This window comes from Cygnus atratus, chromosome 26, assembly GCF_013377495.2.
Source record: "Cygnus atratus isolate AKBS03 ecotype Queensland, Australia chromosome 26, CAtr_DNAZoo_HiC_assembly, whole genome shotgun sequence".
NCBI lineage: Eukaryota > Metazoa > Chordata > Aves > Anseriformes > Anatidae > Cygnus > Cygnus atratus.
Window position 1 is genome coordinate 4,183,042 of NC_066387.1, and position 9,934 is coordinate 4,192,975.

At 53.8% G+C, this 9,934-nt stretch overlaps 1 protein-coding gene across 1 annotated transcript; it reads left to right on the forward strand.

The window, feature by feature from the left end:
* The first annotated feature begins 557 nt into the window (after window positions 1-557).
* On the forward strand, window positions 558-9,521 carry PRAM1 (PML-RARA regulated adaptor molecule 1). Its single transcript, XM_035568099.1, has 10 exons — window positions 558-989; window positions 2,790-3,477; window positions 5,685-5,757; window positions 5,985-6,097; window positions 6,568-6,622; window positions 6,928-7,021; window positions 7,283-7,445; window positions 8,024-8,057; window positions 8,657-8,691; window positions 9,212-9,521. Exons 1-10 carry the CDS (start codon window positions 987-989, stop codon window positions 9,214-9,216), a joined length of 1,263 nt encoding a protein of 420 aa, XP_035423992.1. The 5' UTR covers window positions 558-986; the 3' UTR covers window positions 9,217-9,521.
* Window positions 9,522-9,934: the final 413 nt, after the last annotated feature.

Genomic DNA, 9,934 nt, shown 5'->3' on the forward strand with positions numbered 1-9,934 from the left:
CAGGCACAAGACAGCCATGGGTGCTGCTGGTGGGACATCTTCCCAAAGGGACAGAGGGACATGCCGCCCCGGGGCAGGGACATCATCACCAGTCTGCAGCTGGCAGAGCATCTCTGCAGGCCTCAGCCAGTGCCCCAAGCAGGGGTTGGGTTCTCCTCTGCAGGGCGGGGTTTTGCCCCATGCTGACGGGACTTGACTCAACCTCTCAGCTTTCCTGTCTCTGAGGCAACTAACAGCAGGACATTTCAACACAAAGATGGCCCAACTAGGTGCCGTGCTGTGCAGAACACTTCTGCTTCCCTTTATGGAGCAAACAACCTCCAGTTCTGGATGTGTCTAAAACCTGGAGCCCTTGCCCCACCCTCCCATGCACATGCAGAGTTTCGCTGAGGCTGGGCTGCACAGGCCATGCTGGTTGTGCCATGCTACCCAAAAAGAGCAGATCATGAATCTCCTCCACTCTGCAGGTCCCATGGGGCTGTGAAAACCCAGCCTGCAGCATGTTCATGTTGGCTGTCATGAGACGAGAACCTAACTTGCCCTCTCGTTCCTTGCAGGAACCCTTCCCTCTCATCAAGAGTCTGGGCTCTTTTCTGGATGAGACAGCAGGGCCCGGTGGGCCTCACACTGCCCGGCAGCAGCAGAGTCCAGTGTCCAAGCTAGAAGTGCACAAAGAGCTGCTGCTCCTCCTCCTCCTCCACCTTCTCCTCCTCCTCCACCTCCTCCTCCTCCTCCACCTCCTCCTCCTCCTCCACCTCCTCCTCCTCCTCCTCCTCCTCTTTCTGCTCATGCTGCTTCACAGTCAGCTACTTCCTGGCATTGCACACAGCTTCTCACCAACCATTAGGAAAGAGCTTCTGGTTTCAGAGGAGCGGGACCCTGCTGCCATCCGAAGAGGCTTGCCTTACACAAGTCCTCCTGCTTGGATGCCTCTGATGGTCTTTGGAAAAGAGGAGAACTCGTAGGAAAGTGTCCACTGATGGAAAATGGTGAGTAAGAACTTTACCTGGGCTGCTGTGGACCTGAGGATGGGGCATGGGGAGCAGAGCCATATCTCCTGCTCAGGAAGCTGGAGAGTTTCTGTAGCTGTGTCCTTGTGAGAGGCCAGGTCCTGCTGAGACCCTCGCCCCCTTAGGGAGTAGTAAAAGGCAAAGTCCTGTGGTCCATCTGTGCTGGTCGGAGCTTCAAAGGTCTCTGACCAGTTCCTGGGCTCAGAGCAAGAATTGCCAGGTGACATTGGGCTGAATATAAAATATGTGAAAGAGGAGAAGCTTGCATTGTGCTGCTGAACCCAGGAGGGCACCCAGCAACGCAAAAAGCTGGACTTTATTACTGTGACAGCAGTGCTGTATCCCATAGGTAGACTCAGGTACTCTGTTTGTCCCACCCCATTGAACAGCGCTAGAGCTTATGGTTAGAAACATCTGAATTATGTTCACATCTAAAATCCCTGAGGCATGTTTGAGAGTTGCTTTTTTCATTAGTTTCTGTGAAATCTCCACTGCCTGGTGTGCAGGAAACAGCAAATTCACGCTGTTCTACCACAGGCTCTGCCCAGAGTGCTGTGTTTGCAGTGTTTACTGGGGAAACTGCGGTGACTGCCCAGGGATGAGAGGGGAACTTGAACCTATTTAGGTGTCTAAATTTGAGCATTTATATCTGAAAATATTGCGTAGCTTCTTTGTGCTCTAGCCCTTCTGTTGTGAAATAAAAAAAATTACGCAAGTGCAAACCCAGACTGAGATCCCAGAGGGAGGAAGACTTCAAAACCAAAGCCTATGGCAGGGCAAATGGAGCAGCCAGCTCTGATGCAAATGGACGCTGTGGTCTGAGGACAAGAAGGCAGGAGAAAGATGCAGGAGGAAGAGGATCCTTCCCCGTCCATATGGTCTACCTGGGATGGTTATGAAAGTGTAACCCTATCATCCCTGAGCTTTGTGCTGTATCTCAGACTTGGCATTCTTCTTCTGAAAGTCATCCAGGCACCTCCTGACTGCCTTTCTCCAGAGACTTCAGAAAAAGGTGCTGCTGGGACGTTCAGGAAGCCCAGGCAGCTCTGCAGTGGGGCTGGTGTGGCCCAGTTTGCCTGTGAGCTCATCACGGTGTGAGCAGCACAGGAAACACCCTCATCAGAAAAGTAGGGCAGATCTGCCGTTTCTTGGCCTTTTTTTGCATACAGCCTTCAGCGGGATGGGTTTTCCTCCAAGGAAGGGATGCCAACGGCTCTGCGTGCCTCCACGCAGGTGCCATGGCCTCTTGTCTCTGAGCAGCCAGACCCCTTCTCCTTATGGAGAGGCCGTCACAGAGCAGGACACATCCCCATGGTTTTGAGCTCCTCAAGGTTTTTCCTGGAGCTCACAAGGGAGCTGCCACACTTCTGATTACCATGGTCTTCATGGGGGCCAGGGCCAGGGCAAAGCAGGTTGCTCCCCTCCGAGCCCCAGGCAATATCAAGGTCTCAAATTCTGTCCTCAGGCACTTTGTTACCAGTAGGGCATAATTCCCTTCCCTGTCCCACTGTTTTGAAGGTTCCTGGTAGTGGGCAGAGGATGGATCAGGCCAAAAGACTCCATGAAACACCTTCTGGGTGCCCTCACGGTGTTGGATCTGTTCCCAGTCTGGTGCAGCCCTGAGCTCTTTTCTCAGACACCCATGCAGTGAGCAAAGGCCACTTTTCATGGAGGAGGCTCAGTGTCAGGCCATGCCGAAGCAATAGTGCTTTCTGCAGAGGCGCTTTGACTCATTTTCCTCCATAATGTTTTAACTGGAGCTTTTCTTAATGGTTGCAGAGGCACCCGGAGGGGAAAGGGGCCATGGTGCGGCACCTCCAAGCAAAGTTCAAAGGCAACAGGGAAGATCTCCCCGAAGCGGGCAGCTGGCTGGAGAGTCGCTCGGCAGCATCCCCTGCAACGGAGCCAGGACAGATGCCTGTGCTGGGCTCCAAGGGTGAGCCACCCCCTGAGTCCCCTCGGACCAGGAGGGTGGACTTCAGCAGGGCTCCTCCACCTCACAGCAAAGGTCAGAGTGTGGGACAGAGCTCGCTTCCTCATCCCGTTTCTGAGACCCCAGAGTGGATGGCACGACTGAAGAAGGGTATTGCTCAGGACACCAGCTCCCAGCCAGCCCCTGCAAAGCCAGGAGGAAGAGACGTGTTGAACAAGGAAGTTGGAGCCACCTCTGATCCTTCCCAGAGAAACCAAGCCCAGCAGAAATGGCCGCTCGTCAAAGACAAGGGTGCTCCAGCAGTTCCAGCCAAAGGTGCAGCCGTTGCAGCCTCCCCAGATGCTGTGGGAAGCACCCAGGAGACAGGGCACCCCACTCTGCCTCGGAGGAAGCCTCTGCCACATGTCATGACACTGGGAGCGAGGCCGGCCAAGCCCAGGCGCCCTCCTGCCGTGGATCTGGAGAAGTTCCGTGCAGCTGCACGTCCTGGGATGCCCGGCCGTCCTGCTGTGGAGCCAAGGAGCGCTAAGCTGGGTATGACCAGGCACCTGCTGGCACCTCAAAGTCCCCCACTGAAGGCAACCGCTTCAGGATGCAAAATTTTCCAACTTAGAGCCTGGAGATCCTGGGAGACAGAAATTTTGGGTGGGCTGAGAGAGAAGTGGGCGCTGGTTAGTGACGAAGGGGCTTTATGAACATAGCACATGCAGGGGATGTAGGACAGCAGCTGGAGAAACAAGAAGAGATCAAGTGCCATGTCCCCAGCTGGGGACAGGTATCAGACTCTGGGGTGCTTGCAGGGAGTGGGGCTGGAGCGAGTACTTGAGGGATCTTGACAAACGGGGGCGAGTCCAGTGCTGGGCACTAGGATGGCTGGGGGCTGGAGCACATGGGGAAGGAGAGGCTGAGACCCAGGCTTGGTTGGCTGGGAGGAGGGAAGGCAAAGGTGACATCTCACTGCCAGAGCTGCCAAATGGGAGGAGAAGGTGGAGCCAGACATTTCAGAGGTGCCAGGAGCAGGACCAATGGGCACGAGCTGTAGCAGGGGAAACTCCAGTTAGATGCAAGGGGAAATTCGTTCCTGTAGGAGTGGTGCAGCCCTGTGGCAGGGACCAGAGAAATGGGTATCTCTGTCCTTGGAGATATCCAGGTGTCAGCTGGACGAGGCCCTGAATGACCTGCTCTAGCTCTGAGGCTCTCCCAGCCCTGCTCTGAGAAGGAGGTTGTATGAGAGGCTCCTCAGGCCCTTTCCGACCAGCCCACCCTTCCGTGACCGTAAGAGCAGTCAAACATTACTGGTGGGAAGCAGAGCTGGCCTCCTCCGTCCCACGACAGAGAAGCACTTACACACCCTTTGGCCAAGGGGCAGAGGCTCTCTGAAGCTGGCAGCACATTGCCTGCAACACCATCTGCCTCCAAGCCTGAGGGAGCTGCCAAGACTGCAGGGGCACAGACAGGACCGTGGGGGCACCATTGGGACCGTGGTGCCGCTTGGTATGTCCTCCTTACTGGCTGCCGGCTGCCTGCGGGACGCAGGGCTTGGTGCCTCTTGACGTGGTGGTTCTCCATTCGGCACGAACTCTGCCACAGTCCTACCAGATAGTGTCCTTCCAAATCTAGGCAGATTTGTTGCTTTCTAACAGCCACCACTCTGCTAAGACATGCTCTCAGCTTTGAAATTTGTTTCAAATCTTGCTTCTTCCACAACTTTTCTAATTTCTTCTTTAGCACCTTGTTATAAGGACATTTCCCTTTTACCCAGCTCATGCCATAACTGTGGGGCAGAGTGCAACTCTAAGAGTAGAGCCGCTCCCTTTCCCTATGAGAACTGCAAAGCCAAACTGTTTTATATTATTGTATTAGCCCACCATTTTGTGGGATCATTCAGAGGCCTTTATCAGTCCTGGCTGTGCTGTTGTGCTGGGAGATGCTCACCCAAAGAGGGGCCCCAGCCTAGAGGGTTAGAGTCGCCCTGGCAGAGGAGTGAGTGATCCTCCCTCCATATGTCATAAAATCTGGCAGTTTTCAAGTATTTTATTGTCTTCTGGAAACTGAGGCAAGTTGGAAAACCTAGAGTGACTCCCCTAGATTTACTTATTTTTGTTAATCACAAGTTTTAAGGTAATCTTACGATTTTTTTAAGGCTTGACGTGATTGCTCATCACTTGGTACCCCATCAGAGCCCCAGTGTTGGATATTCTTGTTGGTTACTGACTGCTCTAGCTGTCCAGGCTGGTGATAGCTATGAGTCTGGCAGTAAAACTAATGGCATCTTGGTATGGCTGTACGAATGCTGGGGATTGTAGCAGGTGCAGCAGCACTTTCTTGCTGATGATGTCCCTGAGCACTTGGAGATGCCCAGGACTTGCCCTGATACCGAGCTGATGGAGATCTGGAGTTTAGCGTTTTCAACATATTCAAGATACTCATATTTGGCTTCTTCCCCTTGCCTTTCATCATTGGTCCAGGGAGAAAAAACATTAGGGACACAAGGGCAGGAATACATACATTAAAGCTCCCTGTGGAGCTCCCCAGTGAGCTGTGCCCCAGAGTGTAGGGAAGGAAGAAAATTCCCAGATGGGCCATGGCGAAAAACTCCTCGCTGGATCCAGATGTACAGCCAGCTTTATCACCCCACATCCCCCTGTACAAATCTAGCCTGAGGAGGCTCTGATCCTCTGAGTTGAGGTGAAAACTTGAAATAATCCCTTGTTGCTTTCCGATTCCTCTTTTTACCATAGGTTACCCAAAACCAGGTTGTGTGGCATCAGGCCCAGCGCGGTTCTCACCGCGGGACGCTCCAAGTGCAGCAGGGTAAGTACTGATGAGGTACTTTAATTTTAGGTGGCCTCCAGGCTGTCCCGACCAGGTGGGAAGGGCACCAGTTCCATCGGGCACCAAGGCATGGGTCCATCGGTTTTCCTGCCTGTTCCTAGAGCCCAGTTTGGGATGGCTCCTCGTGCAGGCAGCTCCAGTGGTACAAAGCATTGTTCTTCACAGGCTGCTGCATGGCTTCCTAATCACACTCTGCTCTGTCCCAGGGATGAAGATGAGATATATGATGATGTAGAGACCGTTGGACCGGTCAAGAGAGACCAAAGTGTTCCACTGCCACCCACGTCGCGACCACCAGCGTATCTCCGTCCTGGAGGAGGTGGGTGCAGGCTGGGTGCTGGATGTGGTGCCTCAGGGAGCACTGAGGACCCAGTGAATTCTGCAGCCAGCAGCAACTGCACTGGGCTGGCTGCTCCCATGCATGGGAGGACGGTGGGTTTCTCTGCCATCTTGTAAACAAGCATGGGTGACTTTGATCCCCTGAAATTATCAAAAGTGCTTTTCAGCCATCTGGATGAGTCCATTAACATCAACTGAGCTTGGCTCTAGGGACACACATGGCCCAGCGAGGCAAGGGCCATGGAGAGCAGCTGCCCCAGAGCTGCCAGCCCTGCGCCCTGACCTGCCTAGCTTATTTCAAAGCTCATTTCTCTGAATTCAGCAGCTGGTAGTCCCAGTGGTCCCTCTCTCGCTGTTGTTTCAGTCTCTTTCCCTGTGTTGTGTCTCAGTGGGTGCCTGCAGCTTACACCAGCCTCATGTCAGCATCTCTCTCTGGGTTTGGTTTTATAGGAGGAGGTGCCGGTCGAGCCTCTGGCAGGTTTGCCCTGTTGGCAGCTGTGCAAAGGTAACGAGGGGGTTTAGTGCTTTCCGTGGGGCCTCAAACTGCCAAGAATCCTTGATGCTTTTGCAAAGCTGGTTGTTCAGTTGTCTTTGCTGGGGTTGCAATAGGAATGTTGGTGGTGAAGGGCACAAGTGGAGGGTTTAAACCTGGCTCAAGAGTCCCAGCATCCGTGGAGGGAGGCACCTCTGGGTGCTGGGGGAGACCCAGAGCAGGGGAAATGTGACGGCATTGGCCAGGAAGACAAAGTGTAAGGGGGGAGTAGGAGTGGGGTTACCCAGGCTTTCCCTTGACTCGCAATGACTCTGCAGAGAAGCCCAGGCCTCCCGAAAGATGAAGCCAATGACACTCAAAGAATGCAAGAAGGAAGAGAAGGCAGACAGGGAGTTCCAGAAGAAATTCAAGGTGAGTAGCACTGAGCGGTTTCGTATCCCTCTAACCTCCCTCTTGCTCCCCAGGAAGGGTGCCATGCACCGCAGAGACCTGGCAATACCCGGTCAGACCTGCCCCATGCCCCACCAAGGCATCCCTAGATCAGACTGGTCCCGCAGACCTTTTTGCTTAAGAGGAGCCTGCTTTTTCCTTGAAGGGAAAGAGATTGGAGCTGCATGGCCAGCATTCCTTGGAACAGCTGCTTGAGCTGCAGCACTGCTGTTTGTGTTTCAGTTTGAAGGGAGCATCAATGTCCTGACCCAGATGATGGTTGACCCTGCAGTGACGGAGAAGAGGGGTGGAGGGAAGAATCTGCCACTCAGACGGGGAGAAATTCTTGATGTGATTGAGTTTACAAATAAGGAGCAAATCCTCTGCCGAAACAGCCAGAGGAGGTGTAAGTCCATGGGGACTGAGGCTCTGCTTGGAGCAGGGATCACAGCACACAGCTTCCAGGCAGTCACTGCTGGTAACAACTTTCTTCGCACACACACCATTAGACTGTGGGAGACATCCCCTTGCTGTTGGAGATAGTCAGCATATCCTGGATCTCCAATGTTCCTGCTTCTCTTTGTAAAAATGCCGTGCTCTTCCTCCCACTCGGAATGAACATTTCTGCCTTTAGCTGGGCTTGTCATCTCCTGCAAAAAGCCTCTGCATTTCCCAGGGCTTTTCTCTGGTCACAGACTCCACGAGCTATGCTTGCACAGAAGGGTGCTCGGGTGAAATGGGCTGCAGACCCCCCAGGCAGAGATGGGGATCAGGGCTGTGACCCAGCCTGGCAGGCCGGTTCCCTGCGTTGTCAGCAGGTTCCTCCCAAGGGTCCAGCTCGGCTTCCCGGAGCCAGGCTGCTCCTCTCCCCCAGCTCTCCTGGGGATGTGGGGTGCTGCTAAGCCCTGCCTGTGCTGGGGTGCGACCCCGCTTATGGCCCTGCTCCCGGCACAACCTGATGTGCTTCTCCTTGCTCTGTTGCAGATGGCTATGTGCCCCGGGCTGTGATGCTACACCTGTGAGTATCTGTTTCCTGGCCCCTTCCTCCCCACTCCATGAGCTGTGGTGATTGCCCAGCAATTGCCCAGCACTGAACCAGGCCTGGCCATCGAGTGCTGGCTCTAAACCATCCAACCCAGGCAGTGGCCATAAGCATAATGCCTGCTAGTTAGCCTAGGGGGGCAATCTGCCCTTTCCATTGATTTCTGGTGTCAGGAGAGGTTCTGGCACTGGGAGAAACTTCCCAGGATGCTGTGAGCCCTCCCCAAGCTGTGGTCCCAGCACATGGGACTTGCCCAGGCACTGCTCAGCTGCTGCTGCTGGCACAGCACGAGGGCCTCCCAGCGTCCTGGGATGGGGCCTCCGTCCATGTGCAATGCCAGAGGGGCCAGATCCATTCTCCCCTCATGCTGGAGGATCCCATCTCTTGGGAGGAGCAGCCCAGAGGGGCAAGCATGAGCCTGGCAGGAGGTGAAAGGGGTGACACGGAGCACACCAGAGCTGAGAGGCATGGTAGGAGATGGGACAGACACAGCAGCAGGAGCTGGCCCTTGCCTCAGTGGTGGGAGGTCATGGGGGACCAGACTGCTCACAGCATCCCGTTTTTTCCCCCCACAGGGACACTGACATCTATGATGACGTTGAGATTTATGGTAGGTTCAAGTGGACTGCTGCCAGTTCATGAGCAGGCAGCAGCTGTGTTTCAGGTCCTGCGTCCCTCAGCAGGCAGCAATCGGCATGGTCCCAGGGCCCCTTCCCCAGGCCTTGTACCCAGACACTGGTACTGGGCCTCCCCTCCCACCCCCTGCTATTTCCCTACTTTCCATCTCATAGGAGCTGGGATCTCCCCTCCCTCTTTGATTTCTTTCTTCCCTGGGACATGCCTTTCTTTCTCACAGGTCCCCATGTTCTTCCACTCCCAGTTACATGGATTTCTCCACACCCTTTCCCTTCTCAGCTTGCTCCCTCCACTTGCTGCTAGCCCCATGGACCCCCTTTAAGGTGTTTCTGATCCCCAAAACAACTCGGGATGCCTTTCCCAAGCTGTTACTGACTCGTGGCTTACAAACTCCATCCCTCTGCCTGCAGAGTGCTTTTTAGATGGAACTGAATGGAGACAGCTGTATTTTAGCTATGCTGATGAACAAATATTTTATCTATTCCACCTGTCAGGTTGAACAATCCGTGCTAAAGCCGAAGTCATGATGCACACCAACAGAGACCTCTCCAAAGGCCAAAACATGGAAAGTACTATACGCCACGCTCTTGCTTTGGAAGGAGGTCTGCTTCCTCTGAGATAGCTTGCAAAAGCCACCACATCCCTGCTGAAACAGCAGCGAGGCTGTTCAGCACACTGGCGGGGCTGCAATGATCCTGTCCCACAGAGGCAGGGACAATGGATATCTCCATACCAAATCTCCATATCAAGCCCTGTCTGTGGCCTAGTTTTGTATGTGTAAAATATAGCAGTGATTTGAGAGGGTTTTGTGTTCTTAATTTTCTGTTTGTTTGTTTAATCTGTGCAAGAAAGGTTTTAATTCAGAGAGGTTTTAGTATTTCGTCAGTCCCAGAGCATCTTCAGCTCCCTGGGAACAGCACTATCCCTGAACCAATCGAGCACAAAGAAATATCCCAAAATATTGTGAGCAGCAATGATTATTGTACATGTGCCCAGTGAGCAGCCCATGGCCTGCGGGGCAGCTTCCTTGCAGAGCTGGGGTGGGAGAGTTGCATCTGTTGGGACAGATATTCCTTTGGGTCCCTTTAGCACCATCCATCGATATGCTGGGGTGCCGAACTGTTCAGACCAGCACAGAAAATTCTTGGATGAACTTATTAATGACTCTGGGAAAGTCCTTGGCAAGCTCTGCTCTAACGAAGCCCTCGCACTGACAC

Coding starts and splice junctions, on each gene's coding strand:
- PRAM1 (XM_035568099.1), top strand. Junction 6,623..6,927: donor CTGTTGGCAGCTGTGCAAAG/GTAACGAGGGGG, acceptor ATGACTCTGCAG/AGAAGCCCAGGCCTCCCGAA. Junction 7,022..7,282: donor AGTTCCAGAAGAAATTCAAG/GTGAGTAGCACT, acceptor TTTGTGTTTCAG/TTTGAAGGGAGCATCAATGT.